Source organism: Cydia amplana, chromosome 15 (genome assembly GCF_948474715.1).
Source record: "Cydia amplana chromosome 15, ilCydAmpl1.1, whole genome shotgun sequence".
Taxonomy (NCBI): Eukaryota; Metazoa; Arthropoda; class Insecta; order Lepidoptera; family Tortricidae; genus Cydia; species Cydia amplana.
In genome coordinates, this window is record NC_086083.1 from 15,663,754 (window position 1) to 15,685,740 (window position 21,987).

Sequence of the window (21,987 nt, forward strand, 5' to 3'; positions counted from 1 at the left end):
CGCCATCGAATCGCTTTGTGTCTCTTTATATTATTGTGACAGTGACAGTTGCATTTCGATTGCCCCGTAGACAACATGACAATCGCTAACGCTCCGTGTTAGCGATTGTCATGTTGTCTACGGGGCCAGCTTTCGAGAGTGAACCTGTACATATCATTATACTGTTTGTTAATTTATTATGTGTATAATATGGACTATTTATCTGCAATAAAGGTTACAATTACAATTATCCATGTGTACCCATCTGTACCCAGATATCCACGTGGTATCTGGGTACCCAGTGTACCCACCTTAGGCAGAGCAGCAATAAACGAATGCACATTGGCTTCCTTAGCGGCCTGCACTATCTGTTCAATAGGAACTGTCCTCGTGTTGTCTCCATACGCGATGTTTTCCGCTATAGTGCGGTCGAAGAGGACTGGCTCCTGCGACACGATGCCGAGGTTGCGGCGGAGAGTGGACAGGCGCATGTCTGCTGTGACGCTGTAGTCGTCCAGGTACTGGAAAACAAAACAATAAAAAAAAAAAAATTATTTCAGGCCTTGAGTCCATACACTTACAACTAACTAACTACAAACTAAATTTAACTTAAAAACAAAGTTTTGTACGGAACACTAATAATATGAGCTAGACTATAAACAGTGTTTGACAGGAGCCAGGCACATACACCGGTAATAACTACATACACTCATGTGTATGTAGCCACCACCGAGTGTACCCCGGCCCAGTGCGCAAGAAGCTGACTGTCCATCCTGTCCGCTATAACAGTCAGGAGACTGTTGCGACTGTCCCGACAATACAATACAAATACTCTTTATTGCACACCTCAATACAAGCAAGCAGGAATACAAGCAAGACAATTGGGATTTAAAGGAAACAAAACAAAAGTCAGCCTTCATGTTCTGGCAAATTGTAGATAAGTAGATAACTGTAATATTTCGGGTTTAAAAAATCTATGGCCATGATTTATCATGAGATTATGGGTCAAACTGAAGTGCTTTCTCTATATTTCGGGGATCTTGGAAACGGCTCTAACGATTTCGATGATATTTGCTATATGGGGGGGGGGGGGAACGACATTTTCCGAGCGAAGCTCGGTCTCCCCGATATTACAAAATCTAAGTACGTTAAGAAATAAACGGATAGTCACATGGTAATTAATAGCCCACCAACTAAACTATTATGTGGATTTGTAGAATTAAGGTCTCACCAAGTCACCATTCGACTTGAAACAACGAATAAGTATATGTGACGTTATCGACGAAAAGGGACCTTATTGTCGATGGCGCTTACGCCATTGTTAACGATGCTCCGATATAAATACAATGCCGCGGGACGCTGTGCGGCGTAAGCGCCATCGACAGTAAGGTCCCTTTTCGTAGATAATGCCCCATATTTGAACGTACCGCCATCCCGTCCTCCGGGTCGTATAGCCGCTGCAGCAGCTGCATCAGCGTGGACTTGCCGCAGCCGCTCGGGCCCACCAGCGCTATCCTCTTGCCGCTAGGGATCTAAAAACATACAACGCATTCCATCAGAGAAGGGTCCTTAATGCTTCATGTGCATAAGGACACTTCTTTGATGGAAAGCCACATATAACCTGCAGGCGTGTACGATGTAGGAGACGATTTTGGCAATAGCATCTGCTTTGTTTAAACTGCTGCACGAAATCCAGGATGAATTCAAATTGCTTTCAATTATGCAAGAACATCACGTTAGGTTTAGACTGAGCAATTTTTAATTTCCTCAATTTTATTGTATGGAATGTGCATGAAAGTTGTATAATGTAAATGGGCCTTTACTGTCGATCAAGAATAGCATGTTAAACTGTTTTGAGAAAGATTTCACGTTACGGTACCTCCAGTGAAAGTCCGCGCAGAACCTCCACTTCCATCCGGGTCGGGTAGCGGAACCTTATGTTCTTGTACTGGATCTTTCCTTTCGCGACCTGTAAGATAACGTATTGTTGACCGGTGGACCCTTCAATGTATTAGAAAAGTTATTTGGCTTATAGTACATAAGGGTGTTCCAACATTAATTGACGACATAAGTCAGATATGTCAGTCGCGTCATCAGAGCAATAGCAAAGGAATAATAAAAGGAGTAATAGAATAGTGAGGTTTTAACTTTTAACACAGTCGCTTTGAAGTTGGGTCCCAAGTTCCCAACGCCAGCGCCATCCAGGAGCCGAAGACGAGAGTTTCAGATACCTTGGAAGTTACCTAGGCCTCCCTTAATTAATAAGAAGTTATTGAAGTAGGGACAATCTAACAAAATGAGCGGTATGAGGTTCTTGTTAGTACAAACGAACGACAAGTAACGCAACACTATAGAGTGCGTCTAAGCTCACTCTGCACAACTTTGTCATTATAAGTTATGAAAATTAAACTAAAGTTATATATAGGTGTAGACGAAGTTACCTTGGACCCGGAAATTGTGGGAACCAAATCGTTATTAGCCAGTTTTTAGGTTATTTATTTATTTTATGAAAATGTGTAACGATACATATATTTTACATTTATAATGACACCGCCACACTTTCTTATTGCGAATGCCATGCAAAGTTAGCTTGGTCCGACTCTATGTGCGTCGCTACGTCAATTGACATATGTAGGTATGTATGTATGTATAAACTCTTTATTGTACAAAACACAGAACACAAATTTATGGCACAGGATAGGCAGTACAAAGGCGAACTTATCCCTTTAAGGACTTTATTTTAAATTACCATTACTTCAACCAGCCTTGGCCTAAATGATGGCTACTCACATAGTCTGCAGGCACGGAGGGGGCGTGTGTGCTGTCGATGAGCGGCTTGCGCTCGAGCAGCTGGAAGACTCGACCAGCCGCCAGCACAGCCGCTCCGAAGTTGGGGGCAAACGCCAGCGCCTGCCCCATCATCCAGGAGCCGAAGACCAGGGCTTCTGATACCCTGGAACAGAGAATAAAGTGTAATATATCTCGGAGACCGAGCTTTGCTCGGAAAACATATGAAAACTCAAAAACGCGCGTTTTCCCAGAGATAAGACGACCGATCTGGCCTAGTAGGTAGTGACCCTGCCTGTGAAGCCGCAGTCCTGGGTTCGAATCCCGGTAAGGGCATTTATTTGTGTGGTGAGCACAGATATTTGTTCCTGAGTCTTGGTTGTTTTCTATGTTTTTAAGTATTTGTATATTTTATACATCGTTGTCTGAGTACCCACAACACAAGCTTTCTTGAGCTTACCGTGGCTTAGTCAATTTGTGTAAAAATGTCCTATAATATTTATTTATTTATAAGACCATCTTTTGACAGAAAATTAAAACTGTTAGAACGCCATTTGACTTTGATCCTTATTCTTTCACTGATATGTGTTAATTTGTTAAATATTGAAATTAACGTCATCTAAGTACTCGACAGTAGGCCAAAGGTTATGGCGCCATCGCCACCGCGCGAAAAGATTGCACCATAATTTACTTTGACAATCCGCCTCTACCTATTTCATATTCTCTTTGCCTGGAACATAATAATAAAACGGGCAACATTTTTAGGGAACGTACCGCAATCACAATGGTGTACGTGAAACGTTTTGTGGATCGGACGGATCGAAGATGGATCGTGACACCAGGCCGACCGTAACACGTAGAATTATACGCCCAATCAAATTACTACGGAAATCATTTTAGTGTCTATGTTTTTTTATGATATAAGAGGCAAATGAGCAACCAAATCGCCTGATGGTAAGCGGTTACCCTCACCCATGGACATCAGAGGGGTTGCAAGCGCGTTTCCGGCCTTTAAAATGGGGGGTACGCTTGTTTCTCGCTGTTGGCAACGAACGCCGCAGTACCACAGCGAGAGAACGTATTGCCGGCGGCGAGCGCGGTCTGCCCGTAGGCGAACACACAGCCGCTTTTATAGCACGTGTCTGAAAGACTTACTTTATGACATCCTTGTACGGCACCTCGTGGTTGGCAACAAGTACGCCGCCGTACCACAGCGAGAGAACGTAGCCGGCGGCGAGCGCGGTCTGCCCGAAGGCGAACACACAGCCGCTTTTATAGCACGTGTCTGAAAGACTTACTTTATGACATCCTTGTACGGCACCTCGTGGTTGGCAACAAGTACGCCGCCGTACCACAGCGAGAGAACGTAGCCGGCGGCGAGCGCGGTCTGCCCGAAGGCGAACACACAGCCGCTTTTATAGCACGTGTCTGAAAGACTTACTTTATGACATCCTTGTACGGCACCTCGTGGTTGGCAACAAGCACGCCGCCGTACCACAGTGAGAGAGCGTAGCCGGCGACGGGCGCGGTCTGCCCGAAGGCGAACACACAGCCGCTTTTATAGCACGTGTCTCAAAGACTTACTTGATAACATCCTTGTACGGCACCTCGTGGTTGGCAACAAGGACACCGCCGTACCACAGCGAGAGAGCGTAGCCGGCGACGGGCGCGGTCTGCCCGAAGGCGAACACACAGCCGCGCCAGCGAACGCTTTTCATAGAGGTCTTCGCGGCCGCCCGACCCGCCTCCACGTAGCGTTGGATCACGCCTTCCTCGCCACCTGCCGGCCAGATTTGTTTAGAACAAGGTTTCGCGTATAAACCGGGGGCCTAGTCAAGATGGCAATCGGTAACGGGACGCCCTGGTCTGAGAAAATTAAGGTAACTGCATGCGAGCTTCAAACGTGCATACCCACTTTATAAATGGAATTAATTCAAGTGGGTATGCACTTTTGCAGCTTAACAAACCCTTATATTATAGTTTATTATCGTCATCTATCGAGAACTATTTTCCGTGTACGGGACAAACAGTGAAAAATTCCAAACATTCACTTACAGAACGCCGACACGATTCTAATATTATTTAGAGATGGCTTACGTCGCTATATAGTTAATAACTTTGTGCGAGGCCTTCGGCATGATGCCTATGCCCTCACTACTAAATAGACCGAACAATTCCAAGCACCCCAAACATTCACTTACAAAACGCCGACATGGTGCTAATGTTAGAGATGGCTTCCATCGCTATAGTAGTCGCGTTGTGTGAGGCCTTCAGCACGATGCTTACGCATGCCCTCACTACCAAATAGACCGAACAATTCCAAGCATCCCAAACATTCACTTACAAAACGCCGACATGGTGCTAAAAGATTCACATACAAAACGCCGACACGGTTCTAACATTATATTAGAGATGGCCTCCGTCGCTATAGTGGTCGCCTTGTGTGTGGACATCAGCATGATGCCTATGCATGCCCTCACTACCAAATAGACCGAACAATTCCAAGCATCCCAAACATTCACTTACAAAACGCCGACATGGTGCTAAAAGATTCACTTACAAAACGCCGACACGGTTCTAATGTTAGAGATGGCCCCCGTCGCTATAGTGGTCGCCTTGTGTGTGGACATCAGCATGATGCCTATGCATGCCCTCACTACCAAATAGACCGAACAATTCCAAGCATCCCAAACATTCACTTACAAAACGCCGACATGGTGCTAAAACTTTCACTTACAGAACGCCGACACGGTTCTAATGTTAGAGATGGCCTCCGTCGCTATAGTAGTCGCGTTGTGTGAGGCCTTCAGCATGATGCTGATGCCCTCGGCCAGCACGCGGCCCTCCAGCACGACGGCGCCGATGACCATGGGCACGGACACCAGCGACACCAGGGTCATCTTCCACGTGAAGTACATGGAAAGCGCAATGCCGATTATTATTGTAGCGCCGGCTTGCATTAAAGCGCCGATTCGGGTGCCGGTTGCCTGGAAAAAAAAAGGTAAGTTACTTAATTGTTTGGTTTTTCTGACAAAACATTTCAAATATAAGTGACATCAAAAATAGTTATTTGTACAACAAGAGATCAAAGTTTGATATTTCTTCGAGTGCTTATTTTGAGTCCCGTGCAAGCGAAAGATTCTATACTAGATTCACGAGCGTAGCGAGTGAATGTAATTTAGAATCTTGAGCGTAGTTAAGGGACTCAAAAGCGCACGAGATGTAAATAACTTTGATCTCGTGTAGATTACATAACTTTTCACCTCAGCAGTGAGACTGAGTGAGCTCACTGAGTGAGCAAAATCGAATTTTGCTCATTTTGTCTCACTCGGTGAGCAAAATGCGATTTTGCTCACTGTTTTTAAGTACCAAAGTACCCTTGTTCGAGCTGCTGAGGTGAAAAAGTAATTTACCCCTTGCACGGCGGCGGCGTCGGCAGCGAGTCGGCCGCACAGCGCGCCCACGCCGTTCGCCGGGTCGTCGAACCATCCAATCTCCTGCTTTAACATAGCGGCAAAAGCTGCTACCCTGAAATAAAAATATATGACCGTGACCTATGCAAACTTTATATGAAAAAATATGAAAGTTGAAGGTTCGGACCGGAAATACCGCGAGCGACGGTTCATTCCACAGTTTAAAGGCCTGTGCACACCGGCTGCGTGTGCGTGACGTGCACCGTTGGATGTTGGAGCCGCACACGCACACGTCACGCAAGCGGTGTGCCGTCTCTCATAAGGATCTGTATACTACAACGCCGTACGCGCACGTGCACGTCACGCACACGCAGCCGGTGTGCACAGGCCTTAATACTTATAGCTGCGGGGCAGGAAGTTTCTGGAGAAACTCACAGTTGAGGACTGCTATGCTATGCTAACCATCTAAGTGGTGAAAATGGAAATTACGCCGCATAGAACGATGGCGGAAGGAAGCGGCTGAGATTACCTAACCCGTCTTACTAGCTTGGAGGATATAACCAAATGGAGACGCCTTCTGTAATTTTCCGTATAAAACAGCCGATTTTTGCGGGGAGGGGCACGTCAAAATGTAACGTAAAAATAGCCGTCATATAAACGTCAGTCCGTACAATGTGTATGACCATTGGTCATAGAAGTTTCGAAAGAGGGGAACGCCTGTTAATGGCCAAGACGTGAACAATTTTTCCATTCAACTACCTGCATTACTATGCTGTACGGTTAACATCAGTTTGTCACTGACATAAACGCCGTCGAGAACGTAATTTACTTTCTATGGGATGTATAGAAGTGTCAGTGACAAACTGATGGTAACCGTACTGTTGTATATGATACCTGAGCCTCGCCGTGAGCCGCACGCCCGTCACGTTGAAGATGTAGATCTGCAGGTATATGCCGACGCCCGTGAGGACTCCCACGCCAATGAACATTAGCGCTATTTTGTTGGTTTCACTCATTACGTAGCCCTCGTTGGTGCTTTCCAGCAACTATAACAACAAGTTCATTAAAGACGTAATCTTTTGGACGCCGTGTCAAACACAAAAGCTGTCACGCTGGCGCCACGTCACCGAAGTGTCAAAACTGAAATTGAACTTTATGCATATGCACGTAGGTCTATGTTGCTCTGTGGTCTGTGACTGTCTGTCTTTGGCGTTGAACCTACGGTGCGGATATATTGGTCATTGGCGTCCAAAAGGTTAAAGCTATTTGTACCTACTAATGAAAATCACAAATGCGGTATTGAGCATTAGTAAGACCTCATCGTTATCACATACATATATAAAGTTTAACAATGGTTCTGAGCATTATGTTTATTAAATTGTTTGTACTAACACTAACAGAAATCGATGGAACGTATATGTCTTCGTAGTGAGGACGATCGTATGTACTGACCTGTTTTCAACTAGCCAAAATGTGGTCGAAAACACACAATAAACAAATTGGGAAGAATTACGAAAATTCATGCGTCTCTATTGCTGGTGTTTTGCAGGTGCACCTCTATTGCGCTTATCCCTAAGTGCTTGCCCTAAATTCCTGAAGATAAGATATATCTGACCAGCAGGGTATACCCTGCTGAATCAACTTACCCCATAAGTTTCCCCAAACAGTATAGCGAACATCGGGAAAGACGCGCCAACAGCAATGGCCGCGACTATCCCAGCCACCATCAGCCATTTCTCTGGTTCACACAGCTTCAGGATCTGCCAGGTTGAAGGCTTATACTCTTTAGGGCCTTGCTCATCCCCGGGCAGACTGTCTTCCGACCCTGAGTCTTGCGAAGCTGTGCTTTGGATGGACTCTACTGATGCTAGTTTCTCGAGTTTTGGTCTTCGGACTGTGGCGTCTGTGAACAAGAAAACTCTTGAGAAACGGTGTAAATCGTAAACGTAATAGGGGCCGTGCGCGTTGGAGGGTCTGCCATCTTGTAACCTGAATCGGAAATAAGAACTATACGTTGACACTTCACGCTAAAGCAAATGCATGCCCTCTACAGTTCACGCACGTTTTCTTGTGCATTGTACATTCTGCCATCTTGTGGGTTATATTGAAAGCTTAGCTTCTTTCTGTATGTTTGTCAATGTATGTGTCTCTTGTGTGTCTCGCCTTAACTTACGTTTCCCCGGGCCCTTTCCAGCCTGATCCTCAGCACCGGGCGCCATACTAGGCTCGTTCATGAGTACCAGCTGGTAATACCGGCCCTTTAGCTTCAACAGTTCTTCATGGGTGCCTTCCTCCACCACCTCGCCTTTATCGATGAATATGATGCGGTGCGCGTTCAGGACGGTGGCCAGTCTGTGTGCAAATTAACGCTAGTCAATAACTACTATGTACTTACACACGTACATGTAGGTACGTTTACCACGATAGTTTAACAAGCTTACGACCGCCGTAGGTATATATATAAATTTCGATATTACTAAAGTTCTCCCAGTATTTTGATGTGAAATGTTATTTTTGTAAAATAGTAAAACCTTTATATACTTACCTACCTGTGGCGCACTATAATATGGTGGTTAAGTTTCTAAATTTGAAATAAATGTGCGATTTCAGATAAACCTCGACCATCCTCTATTTCATTCTATTACTTTCGCTGAACATATAGTTGGTCCAACCAATTTGTCAGTCAGCAAGAACCAGGAAAACTATACTCATCCTTTTATTTTGGGTGCTAGTACTAGTGTAAGACAAAGATAGTATGATTCTCTCTGTCTATGTTTGAAATGAGACAGTCCTTTGATAAACTATACCTGTGGCTGACCATAACGGTGGTCCGGCCATGCGCCGCAGCGTCCAGCGCGCGCTGGACTTTGGCCTCGCTGTGCGAGTCCAGCGCCGACGTTGCCTCGTCCAGCAGCAGGATCTTAGGCCTCCGCACTAGCGCCCTGGCTATGGCTATCCTTTGCTTCTGGCCTCCGGACAGCTGGGCGCCTCTTTCGCCGATTAGTGTGTTGTAGCCCTGTAAATAGGAAATTGTAAAACAATCAATAAGAATAAAATTACCAAGATAGGCACAGTAGTAGAAAATCTTTAATTTGAAAGATACATTAGATGTTATTACTTGATAATATAAGGGTGTGAATAAAGATAGGTAGAGACGAAAGCTAATGGATAGGCAATATTAATATGAAACCCAAGCAAACTTTTATATTGAAAAGAAAGGAAAGCATAGTGAGACTTACGTCCGGCAGTTTCTTGATAAAAGCATGGCAGTATGCTTGTTTGGCAGCGACGTATATTTCCTGGTCCGTACACGACGGGTTACTCATCCTGGAACAGAATTTGAGAGTGAAAAACAAGGGAAACGACTTATGTCCTTCACAGTCTGGTTCTTATTGACAATTTGCTGTCAAGTTTCATCTGATAATCCCAATTCACTGTACATTACTTAGTCTAGCAAGTAAACATAAGACGCTAAATGGCGTCGAAATACCGACTCAGAAACTGTATAGGACATTTTTAACACACTTAACACTGATTAGAATTCGAGAGCCTATCGGGAATTCGAGCGATAGAGAGGCAGATAAAGAAATTTCGATTTTCTTTTTTCGCAATAGGCCTCTGCTCTCCTGCGACCCGGTCTTCGGCCTCGCACATTTCACTAAGTTCAAGACGTTAATAACATGGCAAACGAATATTTGTCCCTCTTTCATACACAATTCTGGAATATCTAACCTTATATTCTCCATAATAGTACCCGCAAACAGCACTGGCTCCTGTCCGACCACAGCAATATGGTCCCTCAGATGCCTCACGTTGATATTCCTGAGGTCATGGTCCGAAGCCGAGACGGCCCCTGAATCGGGGTCGTACATCCGTTGCAGGAGCTGCAAGACTGTGGATTTGCCGCAGCCGCTGGATCCGACGAGCGCTACGGTCTCGTTGGGGTTGATCTTTAGGTTGATCCCGTTGAGGACCTGGTAGTTACAGGGGGTTTTTGAGGTTATTGGTGGTGGGGAATAACTTTATAGATAGGTACATAGATAAAGGGTAGGTAAAAAAATTTAATTTCAGTACGCAAGTACCTATAAGAGTCAGTCAATATGGACCGTTTTTCGAAGTCAAAAATGACCTCGAAAAACGAGTATTCCGATTTCGTCTAAGTATATGTATTCCGTTGCTACCGAAGCTGGTTCAGTCTCAGTGAATCTTTCCCTAACATAACTTTCTATCCCTAACATCCATCTATGTTTACACACCTTAGAGATGCGCTGGTGACATGTTTAAGTTACTAACTTATTAAAGGCACTGAGACCCAAACATATTGAGGAATCATTAGGGTTTCTACACTTCCATAATAATTAATTTGTGTCCAACAGTCAATCTGCTATCGAAATTGATATTTGTTGTTGTCCTAATTGCACTCCACAGGTACAAAGGGCCTTCACAAGCTCGCGCCACGCTTTCCTATCTTCAGCGACCCTTCTGGCCTCGCTCCAACATTGATATTTCTAGCTGGTCAAGCAAATATTGTCAGTAAAAAAGGCGCGAAATTCAAATTTTCTATGGGACGATATCCCTTCGGGCCTACATTTTTCAAATTTGCCGCCTTTTCTACTGACAAGATCTGCTTGACCAGATAAACTGCGAATTAAACTAAAGGTACAATAGCAATAGGTTAACATAACTTACACTGACGTCAGATCTTGCGGGGTACCTAAAATACACATCTTTAAGCTCTAAGTCGCCACCCAGTTCAGGTTTCTCGCCTTCAGCAGAGAGACTGTCTATGGTCGGCTTTCTGTCCAGCACTTCGAAGATGGAGCCGGCCGAGGAACGGGCGCTCGAGATAGCTTCCAGGTGGGGCGAGGTCAGACCCACGTTCTGAGCGCCTTGGAGGATACTGAAGAATATCTAGAAGCAAAAAGGAATTAAAAAATTAAAGTAAATGAATTTAGACTCTCATATATGACGTATGACATACCTACTAACATTTAGCTACAACGCACGAGATATTTTGAAGAAACGTGCGTCTTTGCTTGACGATGGAGATCACTGGGGGCGTAGTCAAGATAACGATCGTTGATAGAAAACGCTAATCGAAACTTACATAATGTATAAGAATAGTCACGTGACTTTTCGTAGGATTTGTCATCTCGATACCTTTTCTTTTCGTTTGGCGTGTGTCGATTAAATGTAGGTTCCTACGCTTCATCTTGAGTAGACCCCCTGTGGCGAAAAACGAAAACCGATATTTCTTTATCTGCCCCTCTATAAGCGATAGAGAAGCAGATAACGAAATGTTGATTGAATTCTGATTTTCGTTTTCCGCGGTAGGCCGTCTGCTCTCCGAAACACGTCGTGCGTACTGACTCAATGATTTCAAGGTTGGTCCCATAGAAAAGTTGGTCAATAGAAGCCTAATCATATGGCGAGTGGTCGGAAAAACTGTGTGGAAACAATCTACTTACAATCATCAACACAGCAGGCGTGTACGTCGGCGTTGGTTCTAGCCTGCTCCCTAATATCAGCCACACGCCGTACCAGAACGAGAGGGCATAGGTGGCGTATATGATCAGCCACATCACCCCGCTGCCGATGCCAGACCACATGCCTTTCCTCATTCCCGTCTTTTTGGCTGGTTCGAGGAGAACCTCATATCTGGAAAATGTATTTTTCTTAAAACCAAAGACTCATTGATAGAAGAATATAAATAAATATTATAGGGACATTCTTACACAAATTGACTAAGTCCCACGGTAAGCTCAAGAAGGCTTGTGTTGTGGGTACCCACACAACGATATACATATGTTATGTGCAAATACTTAAATACATAGAAAACATCGATGACTCAGCAACAAATATCTGTGCCCATTTAAATGCCCTCACCGGGATTTGAACCCAGGACCATCGGCTTCACAGGCAGGGTCACTACACTACCCACTAGGCCAAACCGGTCGTCAGGTCGTCAGCAGAAGAGATGTAAAGTATAAGAAAAAATTGTGATCCATAGTTTACTCGCAAATGGCGCTCCAGGGCGCACCAGAGTGACTTTACACTCAGTTTTGTGATTATTCAGAATACCAGGAGCATATTTTCGACGAATTTGTTTGAGTCTGTGTGATTTTATGTCAATGCCGGTATAAAGTAAACAACATGCCTCTTTATCTCCTTGGCTTCGCCTCCGAAAGCGATCACGGTCCGAATGGCCGAAAGCACCTCCTCGGCAATAACACCAGCCACACTGTACGCTTTCAACTCTTGCGTCGTCAGGGACGATTGGACCTGCGGAAGTACATAGAAATGTAATAGCAAAAGATAGTTTGTCCTATTGTTTTATGCTGCGATAAGTTCGTGGCCGTTGAAATCACAATTTTAAAACACCCTTGTTTAAAACACGTAACAATTCAATTTAAAAACTACAATTTGGCGTTATCCTCTTTAAGCGCCACTTGCACCATCCCACTAACCCCGGGTTAACCTGTTAAACCGTTAACCAGTTGTCAAATTGTACTGGTAACCATGGTAACTCCAGGTTTAACCGGGTTAGTGAATGGCGCAAGTGGCATTAAGACTTCAGTGAGCTTTACGATCAGTTACCATTGTTACCAACCTTGGCGACCACCGCCGTGGTGGCAATGATGATGGGTGTGCAGGACAGCACCACGAGCGTCAGCTCCCAGCCGTAGAACAGCGAGATGATGATGGCGGTGACGAACGACATCACCAGGTACACCAGCATGGGGATCTTCTCGCCGATACCATCGCGGTATTTCTCCACATCGCTTAAAAAATTACGAATAATAATATTGTCTTCGGTTACCGCGATAGTTACTCATGAAATAAAACTATTGAAATGGATTATATCGCGAAGGTATATTGAATTTACACTACATCCCGACGTTTCGAACCCTTTACAGCGTTCGTGATCAGTCACTCGTTGACCACGAACGCTGTAAATGTAAAGGGTTCTTATTCTTAACGTCGGGATGTAGTATAAATTCAATATACGCGATAAAATCCATTTCAATAGTTTTATTTTACGAATAATAGGTAAGTCAACATAAGTTATTTATTTATTATTCGGAGAACCAACAGCTATCAATTGTACAATAGTTATATATGTAAATAACAGAAAGCCAATTATAGGTTCCCACCAATAGCAACAGGTTAACAAACAAATGGTGGTTAGCACTAAATTTTAATAATTCACTAATAATCTAAATATGAATACTTATTATATTACTATACAATACAAAACAATACTCTTTATATAGGTACCTACGGAACTAGGAAAACAAAACTTATTAATAATATACATTTATCGATACAGTAATATGCTACCGCATATACGACTCGCTCACTTAATTAATCTGTCTGTCAGAATCCGTCTTATAGTTATGATGTTGCTATTAAAAACGTCAATATCTCGCTCCTTCGATAGTTCATTTAGACTTTTACCAGCTCGTAATAGAAAGCTATTCTTTCTGTAATTACGCGATGAAAATGGAATTGAGAGGGGAGGGAAGTATCTTTTAGACCTAGATGGAGTATTGAAGGAGAGCTTAGCGAGCAATTCAGGACAATCAATGTTACCATTTAAAATTTTTAGTAAATAAGTAATATCTGCAATCTGTCGACGTTTATGTAGTGGAACAAGGTGATGTTTTGTACAGATATTGTCATAATTTAACGAATTATAAGGAGTTTTCAATTTAAAGCAGATGTATTTTACAAACTTTTTCTGTATACGTTCTATTCTGTTAACATAAATATTATAATTGGGGTTCCAAATTTGAGACGCATATTCAAGTTTGCTTCTTACATATGTACAATAAAGAACTTTAATAGTTTTAATTTGGGTAAAATGTAAGGAACTACGCATTATAAATCCCAATATCTTGGTAGCACTAGTTACTATATTATCTATATGAGTATCAAATAATAGCTTTGAATCATGGGTGACTCCCAGGTCCTTCATATATGACACAGTTTTAAACACATGATCATTAAGCCTATACGTAGTTGGAATTGCACTTTGTTGTCTCGTGAAGGTTAATGTAAAACATTTAGAAACATTAAGGTCTAATTTATTGTTCTGACAATATGCAACGAGACGTGTAAGGTCATCTTGTAAAAGAGCAGAATCATCTAATGAATTAACTTTGGTAAAAAATTTCATGTCGTCAGTAAAACATAGCAATTTAGAAAAATGGAAACATTCACTGATGTTATTGACAAATATATTGAAGAGCAAAGGCCCCAGCAACGATCCTTGCGGAACGCCACTGGGAACAGTTACCCAGCCAGACATATAGTTGTTAATGACAACAGCTTGCGACCTATTATCAATATAAGACGTGAACCAGCGCAGCAGATCACCGTGAATACCCATATTACATAACTTAATGATTAGCAATTTATGGTCTATTCTATCGAACGCTTTACTATAGTCTGTGTAAACTATATCTATTACTTGACTACCTTCAGACATGACTTTAGTTACATAATCATTAAGGAGTATCAAATTTGAAACGGTAGACTTACGTCGCAGGAAACTATGCTGGAAAGGACTAAAATAATTTTTAATTGCCGCATATACTTGAGTATGAACTAGTTTTTCAAGTACTTTAGCAAGTATACAAAGTTTTGAGATTGGCCTATAATTTGTTACTTCTGTTTTTGGGCCTTTCTTGTGAACGGGTGTAATGTAGGCCGATTTCCATATCGAAGGGACGATACATTCAACAAATGAGCGCTTAAATAGTAGAGATATAGGAATTACAATAGTATTCGCGCAATTAATCAAAAATAGGGCTGGCATATCATCGGGTCCAGCTGATTTTGACGGATCCAATTTTAACAATAACTTTACAAGAGCATCCGAGTTAACTTCTATATTACTTATATGCGAGATAGAACTAGCCACGGAGTCGACCGGCACCATTTGGTCAGTACTAGGCGCAGAAAATGTTGTATAGAAATAGTTTGAGAAAGCCTCACATATATCAGCGGCTGTATTGACCAATCTTTCGTCATACTTTAGACAATTAGGTACACCATGTGTCTTAGAACGCGATTTAATGTAGGACCAAAACTGCTTCGGGTCTTTAACAATATTATTTTCAAGGCGTCGAACATATGTTGCAAAACATGACTGTTCAAGTTTTTTGACTCTGTCCCTTTGAATATTAAAAGAGATTAAATCAGATATATGTATTACCATATATACGAAATTTTATTTATTATTATTTATTTTTATTTTAATCTTTATTGCACAATACATGAAGGTACAAATGGCGGACTTAATGCCTTAAGGCATTCTCTACCAGTCAACCAATGGGTCAAACCAGAAAGATTAAGTAGTAGTAATTTTCTTAGATATTTAGATTTTTCTTTGATAGCTTTTTTTAGAGCGGCCGAATACCACTTAGGAAAACTATCAGTATGACATAGTTTACTAGGAATATATTTAGAACGCAGTTTTTTAAATGTGGAATAAAAAAAGCTAACCGACTCCTCTAATGAGCGTCGCGAGAATTCATCCTCCCAATTAATCAATGTCAACTCGTTGTTAATGGAAACATAGTCAACTTTATTGTAAAAATATTTTATGCTAGGTGCGGGTTTCAAACTACTTATTTTTGCAAATTGAATCGAAACTAATATAGCTTTATGATATGGATCAATCGGTACTAAAGGGTCCAAACACTCAGTAACATGTACTACATCGTTTGACAAAACAAGGTCCAATAACTTACCACACTGGTTACAGACATCGTTGTATTGACTAATGATTAAGATTATGATTAAGTATTCAGCAAAGTCTGATATTAATATAACTTACTCTGATACTTTGGTTGCAAAATTCATGGTCGTGTTCATGTCATACCAAGATATATCTTGGCGAAGCACAGCTCGTAGGAATTTCTCCTTCACTCTGACAATCTGGAAACGTAGGTTAAGTAAGATCAAAGATAATTTGAAATAGAGGAGGATTGTCAAAGTAAATTATGTAGCCATAGTAAATTTACTGCCATCTTACGACAGAAGATTAAAACTGTTAGAACGCCATTTGACTATGATCCTTATTCTTTCACTGATATGTGTCAATTTGTTAAATGTCAAAAAGGAACACCATGTACTCGAGACTAGGCCTAAGGTATGGTGCAACCTTTTCGAGAGATGGCGCCATACCTTTGGCCTACTTTAAGATTTGAAGCACAAATTTATATTGGTTATACAAATAAAGGTACGCAGTGAACCTAAATTTTTAACCTGACCTGTTTAAGCGCCACGTAATTAAAAAGATCGACGCTTATAGCTGCCACGACGAACTGTAGTAACGCGAAAGCGGCGCAGCCGATGCCGAACGCCTGAGAGTCCTCGATTAGCGCCTTACGGTTCTCCTCACGGCTCGCATTCGTGCTGTTGATGAACAACTTTGCTATCATACTTTATCAGGCACTTAGAATAAATTTTAAGACCCGGAGCCTGTTTCTCAAAAGCTTGTATAACTTGTAATACAAGCGGATGTCACTTTTTGACAGCTTTTGTTAGAAAGGGACTACGCCTTTTGTATTACAAGTTACGAGCTTTTGATAAACCCTGTGGGGCCTATTGCATAATAAAATACAAGCTTATAGACCCTGTTCGGAAAGAGAAGTGTCGTGGAATGTATGGGGCCCAATACATTCCACGACTCTTCTCTTTTCGAACAGACTCTACAATTAGTGATTTTTAGATACAAAAAACAGTCGTAAACAGATTCCAAAGATCCTTACTATATTTCATAGATTTTTGTCGAAAAAAATAAAATTCTCAAGTCCAACCACAAGTATGGCAATTGTTATTGTCGTGCAATAAAGAATATTTGTATTGTATTGTATGGCGTCGTGCCACAGTAAGCAGTTCAGACACAACTTACAGTATTCGTCCACCGCCGAAGAGCGCAATAGACCACGTGGGCGTCGAGGTGCCGGTCATGACGGTCCGGTCGATGAGCAGCGACGTGAACTCGCCGTACACGATGACGCCGACCGGCACCGACAAGCCGTTCAGGCTCGCCATGATGATGCCTATGAAGAGGAGGAAGAGCTCCCATGGTTTCGCGAATCTGAACTTTAAAAAGATAAGCATATTGTCGGGTTTAAACTGTCGTGAGTCAAACTAAAGGTCCCGTCGCATAGGGATAGAAAAAAAAATATTTACCGCATTTGCATTAGTAAAAGCGGCGCGCCCCGCTCACGCCCCGTCCGGAAAACGCGCCTGTGTGACGGAACCTTAAGCGCACAGTGCGGCACAAGCATATGCAATACAAAAATGTTTCTGCCGGACATTGCCGCACACTGGTGGTATTAGTCATAGTCATTTATTTAATATATTTTAAATATTACATGTCAATTATTACATGTCATTTATTAACTTCACATTAAGCTAATTTTGCGGATTGAGTCATGTATTTTTTTAGTCTCTCGGCGAGCGACGGTACGCGGTGCACGGCTAGCTTGAGCACGCAATGTTAGAGCTTGAAAATGGAGACTCTCTCCGAAACATGTCGCGCAATTAACTAAAAAAATACGTAAGTTAAACCGTAAAATTTGCTTGATGATAGAAGATATTTAGCGATGTTTTTTTTAGGAATATAGGAAGCCCTTAGGCGTTTCGGCAAACATCTCCGACGACACTACACCAGTATTCTAAATCCTCTTATTATTGCAATCTTTTGAATAAATACTTACTAATTTGGTAAAAGATGTTGCTTCACCGTATTCCGGTTCTTCTTCTCTGAAAACAATAAAAATACTTACACTTTGCACCGAAAACAGTAAAATAAAGAGTAAGACTGCTGTATTCTCAGTTCTCTGCATTATTTTCCTTGATAGGGTCCTGTGCGGAAAGAGAAGAGTCGTAGAATGTATAGGCACCCCTACATTTCACGACTCTTCTCTTTCCGCACAGACTCTAGAGGTTTTATTGTATTATTTATTTGTATTGTATTGTGATTACGAGTGCTCATGCGAAAGAATAGCTTCGATTTAGATTTCGAGCTCACTATTGTGAGAGCAAGTTCTGCTGCCAGCTGAATGGTAGTCTTGCTACTGATTGATAGAAAGAGATTTTTAGGGTTCCGTACCTCAAAAGGAAAAAACAGAACCCTTATAGGATCACTCGTGCGTCGGTCTGTCCGACCAACGACCATTCCTCCCCTAATGGGTCATTCAATTCATGGGTCTAAATTTTTGAAAAAAATACACAACATAAGTTCTTTACCTATACCTAGATGACAGGAAAACCTATTAGAAATGTGCAGTCAAGCGTGAGTCGGACTTAATATACGGTGTAGAGTACCTATGTTTAGTTTATCTGTGACGTTTGGTTTACTTTGTCTATGATTAAAAAAAAGAATAAATCATTCTTAGACCAAACTAGACATAATGGTTGTTATTAATTCTAAGACCTAATATTTCATGGCGCAGCCGGTAGGATACGAACCTACGCCGAGAGTCGCGAGACTGACTCGCACTTGGCCGGTTTTATTTTCGAAAATCCCTCTGTAAGTGTAAGGCCTAAGTGGACGCTCGAGTTGGGCATGCAGCGGGGCGGGGCGTGCGGCGTGCATGTTAAACAAATGCAAGCGTATAGGAGCGGCCTTAGTGCACGCTGCTCACATCACTTGAGAGCCCGACGCCACGCTGCACGCCCCACCGAACGCTCCGCTCCGAGCGTCCACCCAGGCCTTACACTTACTCTGTGTATCTGATAGGTACTCACTGTAGCTTTTCAGTCAAATAAGCGTTCTGCTGCGCGAGAGTGCTGATAGTAAGCGAGTTCTGCCGCCAGCCGATGCCTAGAGCGGGCCCCTGCGTGCTCGTGCGCCGCTGGCCCGAGTATCTTCTGATGCTCCTTATAGACTCATCGCGTTTCATTCTCGGGTCAACCGCTCTGCAATAAAACGCAATTTTAATCACTGTCATTGGGCGGACATTTACTGCTGTTTTAGCATGGTCGCATTTTTATCGCCTGTCATCACACCTGTCACGTTCTAACAAGTAAGTTTGAAAGTGACAGGCGACAAAAATCCTACCATGCTACCGCTGCTGGGCTGATTTTTATTTTGTTGTCGATTTTATTTTACGGCAGATATCGATAAAATTTTGTGGAGTTATTTATTCTATGTATGAAAGTCGGTGACCCAAGGTTCCGGAGAAAACTGCCGAATTCGACACAAAGAGCAGACATAACGAAGCAACTCGTTTTGTCGTCTAAGGGCCACTTGCACCATGCCACTAATCCGGGGTTAACCTGTTCAACCTGGAGTTTTTTTTTATTATTATTATAAACTGATCGGCGATTCGCTCTAGTCACACCTGATGGAAAGTGAAGACAGAGCCTAAGATGGAGCTCACCGGTTCAGTAATAGCCTATTCACTCTACCTTTAAAGAGACCGAGGTCATATTTCTCAGGGAATACGGATGACGGGAGCGCATTCCATTCCTTAGCCGTCCTTACCAAAAAAGACGAGGCAAATCGTTTTGTGCGGACAAATGGGATGTTAACCACGAACGGGTGCATTCGCTCCCCGCGCCTGGACGTCCGATGATGGAAAGGGGAAGGTGGGATCAGGTCATGCAGCTCTTGTGCGCACTCTCCAGAATGGTTCTCCAGTTACCATGGTTACCAGTACAATTTTACATTGGGTTAACGGTTTAACTGGTTAACCAAGGGTTAATGGAAGGGTGCAAGTGCCGTTAAATAGTGTTTAATTTTAAGTTTATATATTAGGTATGGTATGTAATATGTATGTTTTTCGTCGCTTCTAACTTACAGAAGTTCGGTAGAGCATTAATGACCGAAACTCTTCCTTTGATGGTCTTTCCAACCAAAAATGTTCTATGCTGAGGGGCTACCGCGAAAACCGAAACTCGCAAATTGCCGGGATCTTTCTCTTTTACTCTAATGAAGGCGTACCTAATTAGAGTGACAGAGAAAAATGCCCGCAACTTGCGAACTTCGATTTTCGCGGTTGAAGCCCTGGTCGACTCCACCTTGACCTTATGGTGTTTGTAATATAGGTAGGTATTGTAACGTAACCCAAAAATATCATCATCACTACATAGTATAGAACAAAGTCACTTCCCGCTGTCTGTCTGTCTGTCTCTGTGCTTAGATCTTTAAAACTACGCAACGGATTTTGATGCGGTTTTTTAATAGATAGAGTGATTCAAGAGGAAGGTTTATGTATAATTTGTTAACCTGTGCGAAGCCGGGGCGGGTCGCTAGTAAATATATACAGGCCTGTACCTAGGGTTCTTCTAGGATAGTAAAATTAGTAAATATGATAAATCCTTTTCAATGCATTTGCTATTCCGCTGTATCTCATAACTAATAATGCAAACATTTAAGTTTTATAAGTACTTTTGCTATTGATGCGGCATGACAACAATATTGATGACAGATTATTTGACAGCTGAAAGGTATTTATTTAGGGAGTTGGTGTAGCAAAGAGTTATGGTTGTAGAAGAGAGGTAGAGACAAACCAAAGAAAGTCTGCAGCGCTAGATTAAAAGTAGTTTTTAAAAATCAGTATGCGACAACACCACAGAAAATGGATTAAATAGTCTTGATACTTGTGAAATTTCTACCATATTTACCGTCTATGAAAAAATTAAGCTGTGTGCACAGCTTAATTTTTATGGTAAAATAAATTTCATTCCAACAATAGATGTCACTATTAATATGTAGACATATACTAATATTGATAAATAATATTGGGAGAATGTGACATTTGGCTTCATCAAAATTAATAAGCTTTTGTAATATCCGCGACGGCGGTAAATAGGTACAGAGGGCCTACCGCGAACACCGAAGTTCTCAATATGCGAGCATCTTTCTCTTTTACTCCCATTAAGGCGTAATTAGATTGACAGAGAAATTGCCCGCAATTTGCGAACTAAAGTTTTCGGAAAAACGAAATAAACCATTAAAACAATAAACATATATTAAAAATTAATTTTAGCTTTAACTAATAGGTACCCATGCCGTGAGCATAAGCATGGAGGTTGTGGGTTCGAGCTCAAAACCCGGCTAGTACCAATGAGTTTCTCGAAATGTTAGAGGAAGTTCATAAGTATGCCTATACCTATTAGGTGTGTTCAATTTGCTGTGAAACCTTTGTCTAAACCAATATTATATTATCTAAGTAGGTACATATGGTGAAGTATTAAGATGTTTCATTCCACTTACCCGTCATCAACTCCAAATTTTGTAAACATTGTCGTTTTTCAGCTTGAATCGCCTCGTGCTGACTTTTTACAAGTGTAAAATTATTCGTCATGCGGAAAAGTAACTCCCGCACGCCGGTTTTGTAAGGTTTCACCATGTTTATTCCGTTCATCACAAAACACAATGAATATTTAAACGATTTTGATAAACACATACCATAGTGCATGACGTTTACTGACTGCCTAAAAAACATTGCCACATGTAGTTTTTTAATTCGATGTCAAATTATTGCGCTGCAGACTTTCTTTGGTTTGTCTCTACCTACCTACTCGTGTAACCTATACCTACTCTGAAATTTTATTTAGCCTTCGCCATGTTGCGATGATGATGATGATGCTTTCATGGATGTACAGTCGCCATCAGATATATCGGAGCGGCCGAGGCGCTCAAAAATATCTGAACACGCACTCTAAAGCCTTGACAATAGACGCGTGTTCAGATATTTGTGAGCACCTTGGCCGCTCCGATATATCTGATAGCTACTGTACAATCAACATAACTATTAGCTTAGCACCCCTGCATACA

General features: G+C 42.2%; 2 protein-coding genes across 2 annotated transcripts in view; one reads left to right on the forward strand and one right to left on the reverse strand.

Moving 5' to 3' along the window:
- The window catches only part of LOC134654661 (zinc finger BED domain-containing protein 4-like), a 1,082,235-nt gene that overhangs the window by 117,547 nt on the left and 942,701 nt on the right, over positions 1-21,987 (forward strand). The gene's annotated exons all lie outside the window — the stretch shown is intronic.
- Positions 1-21,987, reverse strand: part of LOC134654464 (multidrug resistance protein homolog 49-like) — a 47,067-nt gene that overhangs the window by 3,662 nt on the left and 21,418 nt on the right. The window contains exons 2-23 of the mRNA XM_063509906.1: positions 18,951-19,121; positions 17,918-17,963; positions 17,104-17,297; positions 16,460-16,604; positions 16,024-16,124; positions 12,790-12,961; positions 12,330-12,461; positions 11,648-11,830; positions 10,869-11,090; positions 9,912-10,153; positions 9,419-9,506; positions 8,987-9,195; positions 8,353-8,531; positions 7,826-8,082; positions 7,074-7,225; positions 6,180-6,294; positions 5,504-5,753; positions 4,351-4,546; positions 2,770-2,932; positions 1,859-1,948; positions 1,407-1,511; positions 291-500 (exon numbers count right to left, since the gene is read on the reverse strand). Coding sequence (XP_063365976.1) covers positions 291-500; positions 1,407-1,511; positions 1,859-1,948; positions 2,770-2,932; positions 4,351-4,546; positions 5,504-5,753; positions 6,180-6,294; positions 7,074-7,225; positions 7,826-8,082; positions 8,353-8,531; positions 8,987-9,195; positions 9,419-9,506; positions 9,912-10,153; positions 10,869-11,090; positions 11,648-11,830; positions 12,330-12,461; positions 12,790-12,961; positions 16,024-16,124; positions 16,460-16,604; positions 17,104-17,297; positions 17,918-17,963; positions 18,951-19,105 — 3,606 coding nt within the window. The 5' untranslated portion in view covers positions 19,106-19,121. The remainder of the gene's footprint in view (positions 1-290; positions 501-1,406; positions 1,512-1,858; positions 1,949-2,769; positions 2,933-4,350; positions 4,547-5,503; positions 5,754-6,179; positions 6,295-7,073; positions 7,226-7,825; positions 8,083-8,352; positions 8,532-8,986; positions 9,196-9,418; positions 9,507-9,911; positions 10,154-10,868; positions 11,091-11,647; positions 11,831-12,329; positions 12,462-12,789; positions 12,962-16,023; positions 16,125-16,459; positions 16,605-17,103; positions 17,298-17,917; positions 17,964-18,950; positions 19,122-21,987) is intronic.